This window comes from Eublepharis macularius, chromosome 3 (genome assembly GCF_028583425.1).
Source record: "Eublepharis macularius isolate TG4126 chromosome 3, MPM_Emac_v1.0, whole genome shotgun sequence".
In the NCBI taxonomy this organism is placed as follows: Eukaryota; Metazoa; Chordata; class Lepidosauria; order Squamata; family Eublepharidae; genus Eublepharis; species Eublepharis macularius.
The window spans coordinates 150,561,400-150,584,732 of record NC_072792.1 but is presented as its reverse complement, the minus strand read 5'-3'; the positions used below and the strand labels follow the sequence as shown (position 1 = coordinate 150,584,732).

General features: G+C 38.1%; 1 protein-coding gene across 3 annotated transcripts in view; it reads right to left on the bottom strand.

Moving 5' to 3' along the window:
- Positions 1-23,333, bottom strand: part of DCLK1 (doublecortin like kinase 1) — a 283,608-nt gene that overhangs the window by 4,811 nt on the left and 255,464 nt on the right. For 2 of the 3 annotated variants that reach the window (XM_054973774.1, XM_054973773.1), the window contains 5 exons: positions 22,917-23,050; positions 21,502-21,579; positions 20,851-20,947; positions 19,977-20,057; positions 17,104-17,217 (listed from right to left, as the gene is read on the bottom strand). In XM_054973774.1, coding sequence (XP_054829749.1) covers positions 17,104-17,217; positions 19,977-20,057; positions 20,851-20,947; positions 21,502-21,579; positions 22,917-23,050 — 504 coding nt within the window. Of the gene's footprint in view, positions 1-9,248; positions 9,323-17,103; positions 17,218-19,976; positions 20,058-20,850; positions 20,948-21,501; positions 21,580-22,916; positions 23,051-23,333 lie in introns of all 3 variants that reach the window. The other variant, XM_054973776.1, reaches the window with a different exon arrangement.

Genomic DNA, 23,333 nt, shown 5'->3' with positions numbered 1-23,333 from the left:
CCCCCTGCCGCCTGCCAGCTGATAGTTTAAAGGAATCTTTAAAGGGCCATGAACAATGAACAACGAACATGTTTGTGAACAGGGTTATGTTTGCTACTTTTTGTTGTTCGTAGATGGCAACAAACAACGAACAGCTTTGTTCTGGGGGTTTTTTCCATTCGTGCCCATGTCTAGAGGGGACTACTTTGCACCATCCTAATGAGACTGCTGACAGAAACACTGATCACCAGTCAGGAAGTGGGAGGAAGTGGGAGAAATTTTAATCCTACATTTTCTTGGTTGTCTCTATTGCTTAAAGCTTGAGTGTGAATGAACCTCTGATGTTGGATCAGGCAGCAAAGCCTGCCCCCATAGCTAGAAAATGGCTGGTAGACTGGTAGACTTCTGGACTCCTTTGAGGCTTGGGTGTTGCAAAGGCTGTTTCCTCCCCCACCATAGGAGATTACTTTTTAATTGGCAATTGAACAGTGCTATATCCGTCTAACAGTATAGTAATATGTGCTCCAGATTTTCTGAATTCCCAGCTTTCAGTTAAAAAAAAGTTTCTTGCTCCTTCCATTGTGGAGATATAAAGGAAAAGGCACGTCTCTACAATTAGAAGAGAGGTGGGGGTTTTTTTATGAAAGCTGGGAATTCAGAGAATCTGGTGCATATATTGCTGTACTGTTACATTAATAGGACACTATTCAATTACCAATTTCTTTAAAAACATAAAGCCCCTGGTGGCAGGGGAGGAAATAGTTTCTGCAGCAATCAAGCCTCACAGGAACCTGCCAGCTCTTCCACCATTTTCCAGCTGTAAAGCAGGTTCTTCTGTCTCCAGTTCTGGTGGCAGGGAAAAGCCTCCTATGGGGACAACAGGGCTGGCTTTCTCTCTTTTACTCCCCACCCCCGGATCCTGCGGCCTTTGTAGGGAGGGAAAATGATAAAAATAATGGATCTGAATATTAAGGACCCCCCCAGCCCAGTAATACCACTTAAAAAAATCAGGATTACAAAAACAGTACCTAAAATATGGATCCAAAATTATTACAAAAGTTTTTGAAGTTCACATCCTTATTATATGGAGAATACAGCTGCTTAATTGTATCTGATCATCTGATTTCCTACAAGCTCAGTGCAGATGAATTTTAAACACCAATGTTTGCAGCATCCTTTTAGAGACTATATTAACAATGGACTGTGCAATCACCAGGATCCTTCACTAAAATGTTATTCCAATCCATGGTAGAATGTTGATTGCCTCAGCTCTGGATATACTTATATGCTGAAATACATATTGCAATTTTACCTATTTTGTTATAATTTCTGTTATTTCAGTAATCACTGGATTTAAATAATCACAGTTTATGAGGAAAGACTTTCCTTTTTGTTTCTCCTGTTTTATTGCTAGACACATGCATACAAAAATCTTCATTTCATTAATAAAACAACATTACTATACACTGTGCCTCTTGGTCTATCCATTATTCATATTAGCTAAAGGACTGGTGTGTGGGGGGGATACAGCTGCTCATGTATTAATATGGGAAAGGCTTTTCATCCTTTCTCTCTCATAGATATGCTATAAAATATCTTTACACATTTGCCAATTTGGAGACATTCAATCAGCATCTAGAACTGACTATCTTGGTGGATACACAATGGGTTGGATCCTCCAACTCCCTTCCACTAAATTCATTCCTATAACTCCCTTCTGCCAAGTCTTCATATGATGAAGAAAGAGTTCCTTCATATAAAGTTTTTGTCTGATGGATAAAGACTTCATCCTATGGGCATTGGGGGAAAATGCTTTTTTTTGTTGTGTGATGACTTGGTGGATTGCAGTCATATGATTTAGCTGGCGAAGGACATTCTCAGTGACATTCTTTATGCATGGTCAGCTCAGGGATAAGCCTCAGCATTGAAAATAGGATAATATTAAGACCTGTTTGTCAGATAATGGCATATTTATTATGACATTCATATCCTACCTATTTTCCATCATGGAACTCAAGACAGTGTACACATAGGTCCCAGGAGGTTCTACTTAGCTTTAGAAGATTGCTGCATAATGATCTTTTCTACTATACCCATATTGATTATGAATCGTATTCAGAAGTCACCTGTGATGAAATGCAATATAAATAAAGGTTTCCACAATGCATCACTCAGTGATGGAAGGGAAGGAGTAAAGAACTGCCTGGAATGAGGGCTTGATTGACAGGCTGTTCCCCCTCCCTCTGATCAGCTAGTGAGAATCAGCTTTAGGATGACGGTTGGTGCTGACAGAATTTTGAATTCAATTAGGAGTTGGAATTGAGGGATTGAATGTGTGAAAGAGTCTGACAATGATGGTCAGACAGGTACCACTCTGAAGTGAGGAAAAAGATATCAGTTGCCCTAACTGTAACATCTGTGTTTTGAGGAATAATTCTAGTAAATAAATTCCAAGCATCAAAGCCAGCATAAGTTGAAACCTGTTTACACAGCCAAGATAGAACTGTGTGTGTGTTTTTGGCAAAGAGTGAGTGGGTAGTAAACGGAGACTCCCAGTCAAGCCAATTGGATAGGGTTATGTTTCCTTAGGTAAAGAAGAGGAATTCCTGCCCAGTGTCCAAAAGGAGGTTTGGCTCTAAGGAGGACCCCAGGTCTATTGTAAAGGGAAAGCTGTGTTGAACTAACCTTTGGAAACCTAAGTTTGAAAGGGGAACTCTGAGAAGAAACTGAAACCAAAGTATTGAACCAAACACCTCTTATTATTAAGAACTAAGAACACTTCTGTGAACACTAAGCTTAAAGGAATTTGTTTTGCCTGAAACTTAATTCTACCAGCAAGTTTTACCTCGTCACTTTCATTCCCTGACTGCCCTTATTCCATCCCTGCCTGTACAATAAAGTTTCTGTTTCTTTTGAACCTTATTCAGTCTCCAGTGCCATTTCATACACAGAAGACGGCTCCTGTTTTCTCCTCGTCAAGTTTCTGGGCTAAAAAAAGCCAAAAATATATTTGCTTCTCAGGGTGAGACACAAAAAGAACTTTAAAACCACAACTAGAGACATGCACTTGTGGCTGCTCAGTTGAAGCAGGCAATCTTAGATTTTGGTGGGAAAATCTGCCTCAATATGGGGAAAAGAAGGGAAGGGTCTGTCATACCACTAATCATTGCATTTGCGTGGCAGTAATTAACATAATATATTATGCAACTATAATTAATAAAATAATCCACATTTGTTTAGAAAATGGTTGATACACACTATTCATCAACCAGAGAAGCTGATGCAATTCAGTGATGATAGTTCCACTCAAGCCACATTAGATACTCTGTAGTAATTGCTAAACAGTGCAATTGCAAAATATTAGACTAGGAGGGATTTTTGGGGTAATGATCTATAACATGAAGAGGTGGAAGTGGCGATAGGCAAAGGAAACTGCATGTACAAATAGGGAACTGTGAACAATGAAGTAAGCCACTAATCTGATTATTAGAAATTTTGCGCAGTTCCATAACTGGACGGAGCTAATTCACATTTCTGCCTTACTTATGATGGGTGCTTTGTCCCCTAGGGCCTACAGCATCTTCTCACTTCTGGCTTTCAGTACAAGTTCTGCTTAAACCTCATTGTAGTGCTATAGTAGTGCTGTAGTATTGATAGAAACAAGAAGAAAAAGGGGCCAGCCCACCACACTCCGCTTCCTTTATTCTCTATGAAATCAACAAAGAAAAAGTGTGAATGAATTCAAAACATACCTATACCCTAGCTCATTAATAATAATAATAATAATAATAATAATAATAATAATAATAATAAATAGATTTATATACCACCCTTCAGGACAATTTAACACTCACACAGAGCAGTTTACAAAGTATGTTATTATTATCTCCACAACTGTCACCCTGTGAAGTGGGTGGGGCTGAGAGAGCTCCAGAGAGCTGTGACTGACCCAAAGTCACCCAGCTGGTTTCAAGTGGAGGAGTAGGGAATCAAACCCGGTTCTCCAGATTAGAGTTACGTGAAAGGCCACAGAGTTTCATGGTTCTATCATGTCTTCCTTAGATGTTTTACTAAGATGAAAACAAAAAGGGGAAATTGCAGTCTTAGAACTATTTTAGCACATTCCCAGCCCCATTTATCAGTAGTTTTATAACTGTACAAAAATAATGAAGAAACAGGGAGCCTGAGGGTAGGACTAAAAGCCTGCACTTTGCTATTTTTTAAAAACTGCAGTTGCACTCCCTAGCTCTATAAAAGCTAGTGGAGTGGGAAAATTGATTAGCTTCAATAGCAAGGTGCCTGGCCAGGTCAAAAGAAGCTATTCCTGGAACATTTCACTGAAAACATTTAAGGGTTTTTTAAAAACAGAACAAAACAGGCTACATGATTGCACAACTTCACTATGTTATGCTTGGGGAAAAAATAAGTAAAAGGGCGAGAGGAGAAAGGGTAAAACCAAGTTGTGAGTATTATCTGCAGGTGCTCACAACAATCCTATCATTGTTGAAAATTTCAATAACCATGCATCGCTTCTTAGTGGTGGCTCAGGACATAAAAAGATCAACACAGCTGTACTGGCCACACATACACAGCAGGTATATGTTGTTGTTTTTGAGTGGTTCATGTTTTGGTGATCTTGATATTAAATCTTTTATCCAATGGTTGGATCATTATCCAATTAAAATATCAGTAGCTACAGATAAATAGCTTGCTTTCGGAGTCCTATGGAGAGCCCTTGACTGTGATAGATGCCTAGCTGCTGCAGGCTGTATAGGAAAACAAAGGAGAGGAGAGCTAAATTCAACCAAGCCATTTTGCAGAGCAAATTACAGGTCTGAGTTTCTTCTCTTTTACCACATTCTCCATTACTTAGATGGTAAATAGACTAACATGACTCTCTATTCTGGGTTGTTTAGTGCCTAATTTGTTTATTTCTCTTAGGGCCAAGCTACACATGACGAATGACACTTGAACGGTAAGTGGATTGAGTGGAGGGCAAGTGAACAGGGAGAAATACACTTGCCATTCAAGTGTCATTCGTCATGTGTAGCTTGGCCCTGAGTTCCTTGCTGATAACATTCCACAGTTCTGATCCAACTTGGATGCCTCTGTTACAGCAGTAGGCCAAGCTACAAGTGGCAAATGACACTTGAAAGGCATGTGAATAGACTCACGTGTATTCCTCCCTGTTCACTTGCCCTCCACTCGATCACGTAGTCATTCGTCACTTGTAGCTTGGCCCAGTGTTAAAGATGTCAGAAATCCCAAAGAGAATAAACCTATTTTAAAAGTGTATACTGTGCCACAACATGCAGAAGACTATATAAAACAAGATAAAAACATATTAAAACAGTACTGGTGAAAACAGCAGTAATACCAAGCACAATAGAAACTAGAAAGTCAGGAACAACACCTAGGCAGCATCATGAGAACTCTCTTTTAAAAGCTGCCACACAGCAGGATGACCTGGCATACTTTAAAATGGATATACCCTCTTCATTTTGCAGAAAGTTATTAAAAATGTGTTGCCAGGACAACTAGGATCACAATTGTATTAGCAATCCTTCCTTGAGCCTCCAAGCCTTCCAAGCTAGTTTAAGATGCTGAGGTAGCTTTGCTAGCCATGCGTGATGGACAGGACTGGCTCCAGCTCTACCTCTCCTGAGAAATCAACCACTGAGAGGGGACATAATGCTGAGCTAGGGACAGTTGGAGTTCGTTGGAAAGAGTGAAAAGCTAAAAGAAGGGTTTTGGACACTGCTGAGAGAAGGGAGCAGAGATATTTGCTGGCTGATTACAAACGTTGTTACATTGAAATATTCCCTGTTTAACCCCATTGTATTTATGAGTTTAAAATCATTCACTCCTATGTTTCATCTTGTAAATAAATCCAGAGGAGTTAGCCACGTTAGTCTGCAGTAGCAAAATAGAAAGGAGTCCAGTAGCACCTTTAAGACTAACCAACTTTACTGTAGCATAAGCTTTTGAGAACCACAGTTCTCTTTGTCAGATGCATCTGACAAAGTTCCCTTTTCCCAACAGCCCTGGGTGGTAGCTGGGTGAGGGGAGGTAAATACAGGGAATAGGCTGCCTGTCTGGCGGTGCCTCTGGGAACAGGAGAGAGGGAACCTTGTGAGGATGTGGGCAGGCTGTCTGCCTGCTAAAATGGAAACTAGACAGGTGGCATGTGGTAACCAGTCCTTACCTGCCTGGGAAGCCCCAAGCCTGTGAAGGGAGGTGGGGGGGGGGGTGCAGGATGTGTGAAAGGCTGGGTCTGCCATAAAAACCTCCAAAGAAGGAGAACCCACCACCTCCTGAGGAAACTTGTTCCACTGAAGAACCTCTCTAACCACTCAAACTATCACGAAGTTCTTCCTAATGTTTAACTGAAAATTCTTATGTTTTAATTTTAAGTCATTAGTTAAAATTACTCCACTCCATTCTCCATGTAACAGGCCTTCTTCAAATTCTTGAAGACTGCTATCACATCATGAAGAAAGACTGTAATTATTATTTTCATTATAAATTACTGGAAGCAGCTAAAGCCATTGCTGTCATCTTTACATGTGGATCATGTAATGGCTTTCCATACATTGGTTTACTTTCAGCAGATGTTATGCAGGATCAGTGAACAGAACTCACTGCAAATAATCCAGTCTACAAATGTCTACATTTGCCTCTAATATTCCTCTCAACAAATATCAAATGACTGCAACGAGGCTATCAGAAACAAAGTGACATTAAGATTAAGATGTGAAATGTGTTAAGAGTAAGGATGATCAAGTGGATGCTCAGTGAATTGTGGCAAATATACTGTGAAAGGTGACTAAAAATCCTGTCAGATTTATCTGAGATTCTTCCTCAGAAGGAAAAATCTCCTTGTTATCCTTTGTCTTTTTACCCCTATTCAGTACTATACTAAACATGATGTTTATACATGGCCAACAGTTTGTTCTAAAGCAGGGATGGGTGGGTACATTTTTTATTTTACAAAAAAAGAAATGTATGGGCAAGGGGAGCTAAACCTTGCCCCCACTCCTTATCTGGCTATTACTTTTAACAATGTCCTTTCATACATGACATACTTTTTTGTAAAGAATTAACTTATAACCTACATGATGACGCCCATACTTTTTATTCTGTGTAGACATACTGGGAAGCTCTGAATAGTAATGGCCTGTATGTAGTGTACATTCCTCTAATGGTGCTTTACCTCCTCTACCATTTTCAGATTGTTGTCTTTTCATAAAACATAATATGGAACATGTATGCTTGCATGAGCAAGGCTTTCGGTTGTCACATCGATTAACACCAGTACCTGGTATATATTTTAAATGCATATGTGATATCAACTTATCACAAACATCTTTCTTCTGATATAAACCAAAACAGAAAATTTAAGTCACTTTTATGTGTTCACAATGACCCCTCTCCTCAAGAATGGAGTACAGTTATCTGGAATGCTTCCAAAATTCTCATACGAATTTCTTCCCAGATTCTGGAATTCTCTTTGGTAACATGGACGTAGGAAAGGGGAAAGAATGACAACTGAAGTGAAGGCTGCAACAAACTATAATGCTACAATTCCATAATTAATTTTGGAAATAAAATCTATAATAAGCTAGCAGACAGGAGTACAATCCATGGCAAAGCAAAATCACAGACAGATAACAGGAGACATGTTCTCATAAATACTGTCAAAATTATATGTTCATTAGTAAAATAATTCATTCTTCACTAACATCCATCATTAAGCAGAATTGCTTCTCTATTCTTGAATTACTTTGTTTCCTTAAAATTTCATTTACTTGCTGTAAATGCTGTTTAATAATATTGTATTCATAACTAAAATAGTGTGAATCCATTTTCATGGTGAATGAAGGATAGCACAGGCATGACTTTGATGATTTTAGTAATGCTGATGATAATTTTAGATGTGGTATTAGCAAATGTCTTTTGTAACACACAGAAAAATTATTGAGTCTTCCAGAAAACTGGGAATACAGATCAAAGAAGGTCTTAAAATACGTGTGTGCATGGATGACACTTTTAACACCAAGTCTGAATGGAAACAGTCTTTCACCCATTATTTTGCAAAGTACCTATGCTCCAAGGATCAAGAACTCCTAGATAGCTACTGTGAGAATGGTTATTTCTTCTAGCATGGTCTACTGCAGTCCCATCCATGCATTTAGTGAGATTAGGTCATGGAAGATTTCTACATTACTGTATATGCTGCCACCATTATGCTAATGAAACTCAAACTTGCAAGCTTATTTTTTAAGTGTCTGCATTTCTCTGTATTTGACAGTCTTCAGTCAAGACCCCTTGCAATTTTTTTTATTTTAAAAAAATCACAACTCAAATGTTTAGCAGAAATACTGTAATATAATAAATAGTTCTTAGCAATCATATGAACGAGTGATGGTGGAGTGTGTAAAGACAGCTTAACATCTGTTCCTTTAGCAAAATTAAATCCTTTAAAGAAAACACCACAATTAACCATATAACCTGTTTTCCCATTTGACAAAAAGCCACAATCACAATCCTATCAACATTCCACACTGTAGGATAATACTGAAGAGAAAGGAACAGACTCATGCAATATATATATATATATATATATATTTAAATCTACTGTTCTTTTTTTAAAGGGGGGGGTAACAATATGTGCATACTTTGAAAAAGCAAGCTTATCAACACACTTACAATGCATTATATTTCATATCAGTGGGGGAAAGCTTCTAAGTACTATGTTATGTCAATGCATTGTTTGGTTTACAAGGTAAGGGTTGTGTTTGGGGTGGGATTTAAAATGACAGTATATAATTCAATATTGCATTTAGAAAAGAAATATAATCAAACACACGCACATTGGTACCAATATCCTGTTGCTATCACATGCGTCTTATAAAGAACAACACAGGATAGCAGATGCCTTAAAACCATAAATGTAAACCCATAAATGTACTGCTTGAGCATATCCATTAGATTTTTCTATATACACTGTCCTTTTAACTAGAGGGATAAATTGATACTGAGCATGTGCAATGAAGAAAAGCTTGCAATGTCAGTGTAATAATGGGTGAAGAAAAGGAATGAGGGGGTGTGGCATCTCAATCAAGATTAAAATGAAACTGATAAAGCAGCATATGGACTGGATAACAAATTAAAAAAACACATGTTTATTCACTGAAGGAACTGGTTAATGGAGACTGCCAGCACGTTGCCATGGAAACACTGACTGTTGGAGCTGTACCATCTCATACCTTATCCAATACATTCCTGGTTGTTGGTAGTAGTCCAAAGACCCTGATCTCTTGATGGTAAACCCGTGGTCCAGCTGAGCAGAGAGAAATGGGGCAACTCAGTGGATCGACATTGTGCTAGAGAATTAATACCTCCAGACCACAACTGTTCTTTATTTAGTGCATATTTATTGATCAGTTCCACAATCTAACCTACAAAACAGACAACCCCCCAAAACAACAAAAAAGTCTATGCACTGGAAATGAGAAAACAAGAGAACGTACAAATGATAAAGAAGAAACTAAGCCCTAAATGTCTATCTGGATAAATGAGAATTCCATTCACTTTAAACGAAGATACAGGTTACTTGCTGCAGAACTCATTTAGTTTAACCTCAGAAATATAAAGGTAATTCCCCCCTCCTTTTCTACAATAAAGGTAGTGGTCAAATGATATATTGATAGCCATTCCAAAGATCAGAATAGACAAGACCACACCATGATTATAGTTCTGCTTCTGCATAATTCTGGAAACATGCAAAGACGAACAGAAAAATCACATTTTGATAAAATCCCATCAGACTTTTATAATTCAAGCTTTCAGTTTCAATATAACTTGCATCTCAGAAACAAGGGCTACTTAGGAGTTGTGGATAACTCTGTTTTATCAAGCATAAAAAAGAATAAAGTTGCACTGAAAAATTCATTATCTATGTTAAAGAAAAATATGTTGCCATATAAGTGACTAAGAAGAAGCACATATTCCATATAGCTTTGCAGTTGCAGCGAAAGTGGAATAGTAACAAAAGGGTGTTATTTTCCTAACCTTTCCACAGTGTATTGACATGTGGCCAGGGCACCACTTAACAGGCAATTAAATGCTATTTTAATGCAGAAAGTCTTAGAGAAGGAGAGAGAGAGAGCACGCAAGAAGGCAGGCTGTGCAGTTTAATACTGGAGAATGTTACATTTATATACAGGTATATAAAAGGAAAAGATGTTTTATGTTTGTGTCTCTTTTTTTTCTTTTTTCTTCATCAGAATCAAGAAGAAGCGACATAATGTTGAAAGTTTACAATTTAAACTGAAACAAGGTATCTGATACCAGTTATTCATTTATTGTGGATCTCATTGACTCTGAATCCACAGGACTCAAAATAAAAAGCTTCCATTTACGTTCCTTCATCAATTTATATTCCGTCCTTAAATATAGATTAAGCAGCCCGAATTATTGAATACTTCCTACTGAAACTAGGAGTTCCCTCATTTTCTCTTCTGTCCAAGCAGACTGATCTGCTATTGCCATCTACTGGTATCCTAGCATAATACATGTGTAATAGACAACAAGCAACCTTCTAAAAGCTTTCTAGCTAAAATGTTGCATTATTTTTTAAAAAATACATTAATTATTTTATTGGGGAGAAGAATCTGAAGTTAGATTATAACCACACATTTCCTCTGTTTGCTGAATGGAACTCTTTAGTAACTTGAACTACCGACAGAATGCAGAAGACTAAACAGTAAGTGAGGAGCCAAAGCTTCTTCCTTAAACTAAGCTCAGTTAGTAATGAGTGTTGCCACTCACAAGACACTTAAGGCTGCATGTTAGGGGGCAATTCACACATTCAAATGATCCTTTTCAACTGTACCTATCTGCATGTGGCATATAAGCTTGCACTGACAGTAAACAATTGCAAAGCTGGTACACTCCTGCTGACTTTTCTGCTGCACGGCACTTGAGGAGGTGCCAAGAAAAGAAATAAAAGCTGAATGCATCTGTTAACTGGCTGCTGTGCATTTGAGAGGCAATTTCAGCCCTTGGACTAACACCTTAACTATATTAATGTGACTGACTGGAGTTCAGGTACGACCACAGCTTCAAACTCTGCTCCTATACACTGTTCCAGCAGTTCTAGTGCATATTACGCTCCAGTGTGTCCACGAGTACTCTGTATCCAAAGTGACTGTTACACTTCTGCATGTTGAACTTCTGTAGACGAGAATAAAAGAAGAGCAGGACCAGCTTATGCATACTTTGTTCATAATGAAGCTGCCACTGGGACTAGAATTTAACCATTGTGTTGCAGCCTCATGTGGTAAACTACCAGGGCTGCAAAGTGGAGGGTTCCCTGGCCTGTGACTTATTTCCCCCCACCCCCAGAATCAATTGGCTTGCCTTGGAAAAACTATAAAAGATTTCATGCCAGCTTCCTGGGGGGGGGGGATCTGTTCACCTAACAAATCAATGGGCTTCCTTGCCTCTGATGGGAACATATAGGTCAGGCTAGGAATTTGTCAGGGCCAGAGAGAAGTCCAAGAGCCATCCAGAGCCTGGATTCCAACTTCTCACTCTGCCTCTGCCAGAACCCCCAGAGTGTCATTCTGTGGTAATTATTGTGGAAATTAGACGTACTAAATATACGAGGATGTGGTCTTAAGTAATGTGTGTTAGGAGTCTTAGGACTGGGCTATGAAGCAATTGACGCTAAGCAGGGCTGGCCTTGGTTATAATTGGATGGGAGACCTTCAACCAAGTCCAGGGTTGCAGAGTAAGGCAATGGTAAACCACCTCTGTTAGTCTCTTGCCATGAACACCAGGGGTCGCCATAAATCAGCTATGACTTGAGGGCACTCTCCACATGCAGCAACTAAAGTGCAAATATATTTGCCTTTCATCCTCTGGACATAGTTGAGCCTTTCCTTCTAGCCACTGTAAAATGTCACCAACCCTTTGACTTTTTATTTCCATGAATGTGTTTTAATAATCAATTCTTTCCCACTTTCCTTCACCTCTCAAAACATCCTTTATACCAAATATGGGCCGGTGACTGAGTCAGTCTATAAACATAGTAAAAGTAATACATTCTCTATTCACATTGTCAAGATACAAATTTCTACCAGAGTTTTCTCTGTCCCCCTCCTTCAGCATAAGAAACCTCTCTTTTGCACTCATACCACAAATGTAAATTAACCTATGCTTGGCCAATATATATTGAATTTACTGAATAGTGTATTTTTGAGGAAGAGTATTTATTCATTTCCAAACAGAAAAGTAGTGTTGGTCAAATCTTCAGCATAATGACATTTTACTACACCTCTTTCAAGACATCTGTGTCCAGTTAAGACATAATTACCAGCTCTCCTCTTTAGCAACTGGAGACACAACCAGACAACAGTCAAGCCATTAGTTTGAAACATTCAAAGAAAAACAGTGACAAATTGAGAATGTCTATTTATAGAGTTGAAGCAATTACTGTATTTTTAAAAACAACATTCTTCAAGATTCGAAGTTTAAACAATGTTGACAAGAAAACAGCATTAACTGATACTGCTATTTATTTACGAAATTTCTACCCAACCATTGAACTAAAGCACTAGACTGTGTTTGTAAAAACAAAACTACCACCAAGAGGGAAAAGAATATATGTTTCTCTAATGCAGCTATACAAAACAAAATTAAAAGTTAGCAGGGATATAAGCTGCAGTTATTTTGTATAAAAGTCATACTTCTCCCTCTGACTAAAATATCTATTTAATGATATATATTCCAAAGGAAAATATATTCAAAGTGTAGATGACTGGGGAAGGCAATGGCAAACCACCTGGTAAAAAGTCTGCCAAGAAAACGTTGCGGTGACATCCCCCCATGGGTCAGTAATGACTCAGTGCTTGCACACCTTTACCTTTTTTTCCAAAGGAACTTAAAACTAGGATCGATAATGCACATTATACATGCAAAATAACTGCCTAAATATCAACTTCAAGGGCACAAAGTTTGTCACTGTCATTCCATGAAATTGTTTCAGAATTCCATATAGCAATCAAGATATGACCAACACATTAAAATGGCAGATGTTCTTCACTTTCAAGGAGTAATCCATACTGGACAGAATTTTCTTATGTATGAAACAGCCCTGTCTTCTTAATCCAAGAGCTGCATAAATGCACAGTGCAGTACTGAACCGATTACACCCTTCTAAACCAATTCATTTCAATGGATTTAGAAAGGTATACATCTGCTTAGGAGTGCACTGTTAGGGTGCACAGCTCCACTCCCCCAAAATTCCATCATTAATTTCAATGAAAGTGACAGCTCTACACAATGGAATAAGTAAACAAAACTTTCACTTCCCTGGAGAGAACAGAGAAGTTTTATATGATCACTTTGGAGTGCCCAGTGAACTCCAGATACATTGCTATGGCTACAGTCAACAGCTATTTACCTCCAGAGGGCTTCTAGGTGACACTATGAAAATTTGAACATATGACGTTGGATCTAGACTATGGTTTCTATGAGGTGCAGGCATTTCCTCCCATGGAGCATGATTTTCCCATCCCACCTCCCAAGGAAGGCCAAAATGCCCTCCGACATTCTGTTCCTAAGAGCTGCCCCATGAACAGGATTTCAGGGGGCATTTGAGGATTCCATGGGAGAGGGCAGGAAAAAATCACACTCTGCAGAATTCACACTCTGTGAAAATCACACTCTGGGAATTCCTTGTATTCACAGAAATGTCTAGTCTGGATCCAAACCAAGGGAAGACAAAACTGATGATGGGAAAATACTCCATTTTTAAAAAGCACATAAAGAGACCCCTGTGGAATCAGACTAAGGAGGACCCTTCTAGTACAGTATTCTGATTCCAACAGTGGTCATCTAAATGCTTCCAGAAAGGTCACAAGCAAGGCATGAAAGTAATATTCCTCTCTTCTTGTTTGCACCTGGAATTAGCAATGGAGGTTCTATTTAGCTATCATGGCTAAGAGCCATTGATATTCCTCTATGAGTTTATTTAATCCACTTTTAACACAATTTATGCCAATGGCATCACCACAACTTATATGCATAGAGCTCCCTTGCAGCTTCTCTGTGTAATGATGGACATTGAACTGAATAACTAACCGATTTGGCCAATTCAATTCCACACAAACACACATGTAGGCATTTTTCTAACTCTTACATATAGACAACTTATCATTTGTATTCTATAGCCAACATATGCTCAGTAGTTTACTATATGTGAACAAATTGTTTTAATAACAAGAGTCCAATTTTGCCCCAGGAACATCTTAACATTAAACTGGACCACCTATAGAATAGTAACGTTATAAACTTACTACATTAATTTAAGTTTCACATCAATTCTATTAGCAATGCATTTTAATTTTAGTAACTGCTTTTTCTAAACTTACCTTTTTCTAAACTGGACTAAACAAGAGTCCAGTTGCACCTAAAAAACTAACAAAATCTGTGGTAGGGTATAAGCTTTCTTGAGTCACAGTTCACTTCTTCAGAGCTGTGACTCACAAAAACTCATACCCTACCACAAATTTTGTTAGTCTAGGCGCTGCTGGACTCTTGCCCTTTTCTACTGCTACAAACAGACTGACACGGTTACCCATCTAAACTTACATTGAAATGCAAAGGTAACCTTTTGATATTGTTGAGAATTTGCACTAGATTGTGTGTTGTTTTAACTTGCCTGTTAGACATTGATAAATGCATAACAGAAATATGTTTTCTGTATTTTAGAAAAATTAACAGAAGCAGAAGGAATAACGTACAAGTTTACAATAAATGAAATACTTAGGCAGAATAACAGCAGGACACATGCAAAGCTCCAGTATTAAACAGCCAGTAGATATAATATCACGCCAATTCCAAGCCAGAGTAGTTTTATTTGTATCACATTTGAAGGGTGGGGGGTTGGTGACAAACTTCACTGCAGTGTTTCTTCTCAATTAAAATACAATAACTGCTGAAAATACAACTTTTCAGTGCAACTGATGCAAATTAAAATGAAAGAAAACATAATAAAGGAGGCAAAGAATGAGTGCAAAAGCATTTTGAACAGCTTTTAAAAGCTATGAAATCCCCTCATATAGTGAACCTGAGCAGTATTTCTCATGGACAAGCGTGCTGGCAGTCCAATTGAAAAGATTTTCACCTGGGCAGTTGAAGAACGTAACCTGGCATTTCATATGAAGAATGTATATAATGGGATGCTTTAAGTTGAGAGCTACTTTTTTTGTTGCTCAAAAATTAAAACAAAAACAATGCTGACTGTATGTTTGCTGATGACATAAAAAAGACAAAATCTAAAAAAAACATGAGGGAAACATTAGCTTCCATACTGAGGCACATCTCATGTATTTTGATTTTAAAAGCCGAATAAATAAAATATGAGGGGGGGGGAGGGGGGACGCACAGCTTGAAATGGGAAACACTTGCAATGCTAAATAACTCTGGAGCAAGCATCCCTAGTTACAGCACAGACAGCCTATAAGCTGGGCGAACTTAGTTTACTTCCTGCTGACTTAAACCCATCATTGAAAGGGCTGAACCAAGAAACACAAAAGTGGGGAAAGTACAAGAGAAGGGCGCATTTGCAGTTATACCACCTGCAATTTATCAGAGCTGAGAGCAAACACAAGATCATTCTGATATGGAAGTGGTTATGTTCAATGCATTCATTTTGATGGCTCTCTCTGGAACATGGTTAATACGCGCATTTATGAATGAAACACAGGCAGACATAAGGAAAGGAGATGATGTGCACATCGTTAAAAGTGGCTTCCAAATAGTTTTAATAATAGACATTCAGGGGAGGGAAACAGATAAATATGACTCCTTTATTGTTGTGAGCTTTTATACCTTAGTAATCTGGACATGTGAAAATAGGGGAAGGGGGTAAGAAGACTGGCTTGTTTCTAATTGTACCGTATGCACAGCTGAAATTGAACTGGGCTCCTTCCCTTAATGTTCAAACATACAGTATAGCTCTTCTGCAGCTGTGGCATGCTAGACAATTTATTTGAAGCCCTGTTGAAATCATAGGCCAATTTGATTCCTGCTTGAAGGAGAGCAGCTAGCCAAATTTTCTACGAGGAGTGACATGCAAACTGAATAAAGCCTACACGCACAGCTGTGCCTTAAAATGGCAAAGGCAAGGCATCACCGCTCTCCTTGGTGTTCTTAAACAAGAGGAAACCTTTTAAAATGTCGCTGTTTACTGACTCTTGCCAGAATGTGCTGTAGATTAGGTCTAAGTCATAACCCATCTCTGATTCAGTGGTAGCTATTCTGCCTTGAGCTGAACTGAGCCAGCTGCACAGCTCCTGCGTGCACACTGAATGGCTTTCCACATGCCAGAACAAGCAAGACTGGGAGGCCCTTGTAGTGACAAACAACCAGCCAATCTGTGCAGCTTTCAAATACCAGCAAGCGCAAGTAGCACATGTCATGCCATGTTTTGTGGCCCTTCAGTCTATGCTCATTACAAAGTAACTGTGCTTCTAATCAGGGTCTACCTTTCCTTGATAACGCAGAGTATAATGCCCCAATTCAGGATATGAATGTTGTAGAAAGTAAATACTCATAAGCCTCAATGACTCAGCAGTGAACGCATGTTAGACTTAGAGCAGAACTACAAGTGACAAAAGGCACAGATTGGACACTTGTCAGCTTCCCTCAAGTTTTGATGGGAAATGTAGGCAGCTTGGCGGAATGTTGGACAAGTGACACTTGAAAAGTCCATTGGACAGCAGTCAGAGAGCCAAGCTGCAAGACTAGGATGCCTACATTTCCCATCAAAACTTGAGGGAAGCTGACAAGTGTCCAATCTGTGCCTTTTGTCACTTGTAGTTCTGCTCTTAGTCTACTGAGGAATAACTTTTCCAGTGAGATATAGGACCATGTGTAAAGTGTAACAACTAGAGGTAGCTGTTGGTAAAGTAACTAGAAAATACATTAATGGAATAATAGAACATTTATTGTATTAAAGATGACTGTTAAATAGTTGGAGGTGCCTCCTTAACACAGATTATTATTTTATGGACAATGGCAAAATACAAACAGTGTATTGCAGATGCTTACTGCTATAACGGAGACACCAGCAGCTGTACTGTTGGGCTTAGGTCCTGTGTTGAAATGTTTTTTAATCTTTCCAGCTACCGACAGCTGGTGCTCATTCTCTGGAAGGCCATCATCCTGCAAAGCAAAGCAAAGCAAACAATTATCAGATATTATTTGCAAGTGTTTGTAAAACAATCCTGGAGGTACTCACCCATATATAACTGTTAACAAGAAGTTTGTAAGTACGAGGTTTTTTTAATGGTAGTGTAGAAACTTTAGTTTTGTGAATCTGTATCTTACATATTGTTGGCAACATTTCTACAATCACCAACTGATTTGCTAACAGTTTCTGACAGAAACATTTGGACAGCTATATTATCATCCAGCTTTTGTATAGGATATTCAATTTTCTAGTCTTCTGTCTTCTTCAGTATGCCTGAAGTTGATACAGGTAAAGCCTAAAACTGCATACACTGGAAAAGTCCAAAAGAAAGCATCACGTCCCCCACTTGTCAACTTCAGAGACTCTGATTTGGTTGACCCTGCCATCTGAGGCTAGACGGTTACTACTTGTTGTGGCCAAAATTTTGGAAGTACCTTCCTTTCTCTGTCTCCGTTAGTATCTTCTGCCAGTGGCTGAAGAAGACATTTTTGTTTCTTTAGTGTACCCTTGATAACTGTTGTTGATGTTCATAATTTGGATGTTGTATGTTTATGTTTATATGATTTTACTGAATTTTTATATATTATTTAAATTGTTGCTTTAACGTACATATGTCTTAATGTCCAAATGTTTTCCACCTTGGGGACCCTATTTAGGTATCATCTGAGTATCATCTGCATATTAGAAGCATCTCAGCCCAAACCTCTTCATATTCTTTCCTAGCAGCTTCATGTAGATGTTAGAAAGCATGGCGGACAAGATGGAACTCTGAAGAAGTGAGCTGTATCTGACCTGTGGCTCACAAAAGCTCATACCCTACCACCAATTTTGTTAGCCTTATCGGTGCTACTGGACTCTTGCTCTTTTCTACTTCGTGATGGAACTTTGCAGGCCAGAGACCAAGGGGCAAAAGTGGCAGGTCCCTGGCAACACACTCTGAAACCTACCTTCTAGATAGCACCACAACCACAGCAAAACGGTACCTTCCAGTCCCAAAAGGTGTTCCAGGAGGATAATGTGATCAAAAACCATCAAGAAATCCAGGAGAATTAACTCTCCCTTGTCTGTCTCTTGACAGTTTCACTCCCATTACCAGGCCTGAAACCAGATTGGAATGGAGCAAAGAATCCATTTCATTCAAACATCCCTGAAATTGCCTGGCTACCACTCATTCAATCACCTTCCTCAAAAATAGTACATTTGAGGCTGGACAGTAGTTATTCAACTCTCTCAAGTTCAGAGTAGGTTTCTTTAGGAGTGGACATACCACTGCCCATTTTAAAACAAGGGTGATCACTCCTTTCTCAGGTAAAGGTAAAGGTACAAGCACCGAGTCATTACTGACCCATGGGGGGACATCGTATCATGATGTTTTCTTGGTAGACTTTTTGTTACGGTGTGGTTTGCCATTGCCTTCCCCAGACATCTACACTTTACCCCCAAGAAACTGGGTACTCATTTTACAGACCTCGGAAGGATTGTAGGCTGAGTTAACCTTGAGCTGAGTATCTGAACCCGGTGTGCACCCGGATCGAACTCAGGTCGTGAGCAGAGCATGGGCTGCAGTACTGCAGCTTACCACTCTTTGCCACAGGTCTCCTGACTCCTCTCTCAAGAAGGCATTTATTGTCTCTCCTGGACCCAGTCCGCCAGCCCCCAGCCCCCCTGCACAGATTATAGAGCTTTCTGTTATACTTCTGCAACTCAGTGGGGTAAAATAATCTACACACTTGTAGGCACTTTGTATTTGAAAGCATGGCACTTCCCTCCTGCTCAAAATATGTCTGCTAAAAGAGTTATTGTATAAATTATGGGCAAATTACAGCAAAACAATGGACCAGAAGAGCTTTTGACATCCACTACTTTTTACAGTTGATAAAAAAAATAGTTTATTCACCATCACCTTATGATAGGACTAAAAATACTGTAGCTACAGAAGGAAAAATGTCTCTTAAAATAAATGCACTATATATGTGCAATGTTGTTTACTGTTTAATTTCAGAAACAGTCCGTCAAGGGATAAGGTTGGTCAGAAATACCTTAAGCAACGTGTTTATTCAGATTTGTTAATTTATTTTCAGTCTTTTTCATACTCCTATACAGTCAGGAATACAGATGGGGCTATTTTCTAAGGAGTACAGAGTTAATAGTGTCTTGCCTCCTAGCCATGAATAAAAGTGCAAGGATTTATCTTAACACTTTCTTGCCAGCCTCTTTAAATTTCCCTACGTATAATCTTTGCAGTTAGATTCTGCATCTGCTATCCTTTGTTTTTACCATATGGTTTATTATACTCATTCATGGATTAATGATTTCAGGTTTGGAGGAACTGATTCTATGGCTGCATGCAGAACCTTGTCCAGTCTAAGAATGGTCTACCAAATTCTTTCTTGATGACATAGGGAAACACATAAGACTTAAAACAAACATAATAAGCCCACAGTCAGAGCTGAATTTGAGGAAACTGTGTCCTGAATCAGGCAATTCCTTCATTTCATGCTGGAGACTAGGAACTGACAAAGCTCCAGGAAGTTAGTAACACATTCCAAAGACATGGACACAACCTTTTCTGGTACAGATATTTTTCAGAATGCAAACAGAGAAATGTATTGTTGACATATTTAAAAGCACTGACTCCAAAAAGAATTCCAAAGGTTCGATAAATGAAGGATTAAAAAAATAGCAAGTTTAGTAATGCTAAAATAAAACTTGCAGTGCTTAATTTACTTACGTTAACCCATGGGTGTTCGAGAACTTGCAAGGCTGAGAATCGCTGATCTATATCTACCTGAAGCATCATAGTGATAAGTTCCTGTGAAGTGAAAAGTTTAGACCTAATTTAAAGCCTCCATGTGAACTCATGACTCATGAGCCAATAACTAAAAATACTGTGAAGAAGCTATATTACATTATAGTGCTATGACACTGCTAAAAAAAAGGGAACATTATCCTCCAACTTATAAAATATAAATATCATTGCTGGGGACTCTGCAATAGTCGAAATAAATAAATTGTATTCTGGCATAAAGTTATTAAGAACACTCAGCTGATGAACTACATTAGAGAAACATATCAAAGAAAAATCTGGTGAGTATGAATGAAGTGAAAACAGAAGGATGGAAACTCTAACAATTCCTTAGCATCGTCTTATAGTGCAATCCTAAACAGAGTTACTCCAATCTAAACCCACTGAAATCTATGGGTTTGGACTGGTGTAAGTCGGTTTAGGATTGCAGTTAGTTTATGAAATTGTGTTGTTGATGATGGTGATATCGGTAACAGGGTTGTTCTGTTGGTGTTATATGTTTTATTGGATTATTTTATATATTATTTTAATATTTCAATTCAATGTTAAAACGTTTGCTACTTTGAGGGCCCTTTTTGTGTGGAAAGGCAGCATAAAACTGTTATAAATAGATTAATAACAAAGAAAAATGCCTATATGAGTTCACATGTAGTTTCAACAGTAAGGAAAACTTTTACAATAAGTATCCAATGAAATATTCAGACATATTTCATGTGTGTGCACACTCAGACGAGGCATAGGAGGCTTTTGGATAAGACTTTAAGAAAGAAAAAGAATTGCACAAATTGGGTAAAACTACCTTTGCTGAGTCAGAAACGTTATCCCAGTAGGGAGACGGGAAGTCTACTTGTCCCATCAAAATCTGATCAAAAAGAACTTCCTGATCTTCTCCACTTCTGCAGAACAAAAAAGGGAACACCATTTACTATCACTGATCACAGTATTAACACAAAAACAAAAAGGCTAAATAGTAAGCTTCTGCTGTTAATCAGGGCTGCCTCGAAAACTGTATTTGATTTGTAGTCTTTTTCCTTCCACACTGTGAATATGCTAAGGAACATGGATTCTAGAGACAGTTGGCATTCATTAAAATTCAAAGAAAGAGAAGGGTTTCATAAAATGGCCTTCTTTGTTAATTTACCAGCCTTGCTCTGAAATTTGCAAGTCTCCAGCCTACTTTCAGAAAACATGTTTGTTTTACATTTTATATAATTCTGAAATGATTTAACACAACATTTCAAGTGCTGAGGAGACCTTCGTAGTGACAGAGAATTATTATCTATAAAAATAAATTGAGGGCATACTCATATTCTGCAATGAAGTTTAGGTAGATTCAATTGTATCACATGGCACAAGGAGAGCAACCAGATTTATACACAACAAGATACAGGAGCCATTGACAAAGCCAAGATGCATTCTTAAGAGATGAACAGAGAAGCAAAGCCCATACCCACGGAATGGAGGAAACCCACACAGTAGGATATAAGTAATTACTCCAGCTGCCCAGATGTCCACCTTCAGGCCATATCTGAAAGCAATAAGAGAATATGTATTGACTATGCAGAGAACGTATTTTCTACTTGAGAATTAAAAAAACAAAAATTGCAAACAACTGATCTGAATTCTTTTGCTGCATTAGGGTAAACCTGTAAAAATGAGAAATTCAGAAGCTAAATTTAAGGTAGAGAAATCTTAGTGCAGAATGAGTACCATAAGAGCAGGTATGTAGGTGGCTACATAATAGATCTGGGAACAATTTCAGGTAGAATGCACTTAATAAAGTTAAGTTTTCTTAACTGTTGCACTGTTGATTTAGTTAGCTTCCAGAACTGTTTACTAGGCTTTTAAAAAGCAAATTAAAATTACAAAGTACGTATGATAATATTCTATGTAGTTATTTAATTCTCAGCCTATTTCATTTTACTTCTACAAACATACCAGAACAATAAAGATGTCTCAGAGGTAGTATCTGATCCTAGTTAGGATAGTCCACTTAATGAAAGTAGACAATAAAAACTGCTGGAGAGTTGTTGCAAATTAGGCACATTTCTACATATGTGGTGGTCCTGTCCAGTTATAGCAAATTTCTCAGAATCACTATTTAGAGAGATTGTTAAAATAACTCGGGAATGAATAAAACCAACTGTTGAATTATCTTTGCTCAATTTATTTAATGAAAAACCCCTATGCAAATAAAAAACGTTTATTAATTTTCTTTTAGTTGCAGCTAGGATACTTATTGCCCCGTGTTAGAAAAATTCTAAAATTCTTGGATAGCTGGTGCGCTAAACTAAGAACTATAGTGGCACTTGAAAAACTAACAAATAAGATTAGATTAATTCAGGGAAGGAAAAAAAATGATGATTTTAAGATAATCTGGAATATTTTCATCATTTATTTAATGGAATTTCTAGAATGTAGCTCTTTTAAAAATGTTCTTTAATTGGATGCAGACCAATTTGACTAAGGTACTGAATAGTTATTTTACAGAATATTATTATTTAAAAATGGATTTAATTGAATGCATGTTAAATTATAGCCAATTTGGATGGAAACTGTTTTTCTCCCCCCCCCCGCTTTTATTGTCCTCTTCTTGTGCTTTGTTTTATCTTCTTGTTGCTTATTTGTTGTTGTGTAAAATATAAAATAATTAAAAAATTAAATTTAAAAAAGAACACAAGTAAAGATCTCGAACATCCCAATCTGCTGTAGAACACATGACTACTCAACAGAGATGAGGCAGTTTTAATTGTTGCCTTCATCATATTTTCTGAGCAAACTACTGAGATTTAATTATCGAAGTACTAATGTGAGAACCTGTTACATTTTTCATAGAGAAGTGGTGCCATGTTAAAATTGTCTTACCCAGTTTCCGCAATGATTTCTGGAGCTACATAGGTAGGTGTCCCACAGACAGTGTAAAGAGGTCCATCCACTATAGTAGCCAATCCGAAATCTCCCAGCTTTAGGGATTTGCTTCCATCTTGGTGTTCATAAACCTAAAAAAAAAAAAAAAGTGTGGGAGGTAATCTTCCAATTTAGTATCCTACGGTCCAAACTGTATCTTTAAAGAAACAATCCTAGAAATCCAGGAGAGAAAAGATCTTATAGCAGTAGCTGTGGAGGGAACAGAAAATGGTTACAGATCTTAACATGGGAAAAGACAGAAGGAGATGGGTATGTCTTAAATAACAGTGACAGAAGTTTTCAAATACATTGAGGAGCTGCCTTGAAAAAGGTGGGTAGGGAAGTTCCTTCTGTTGACAAGACAACAAACCATAT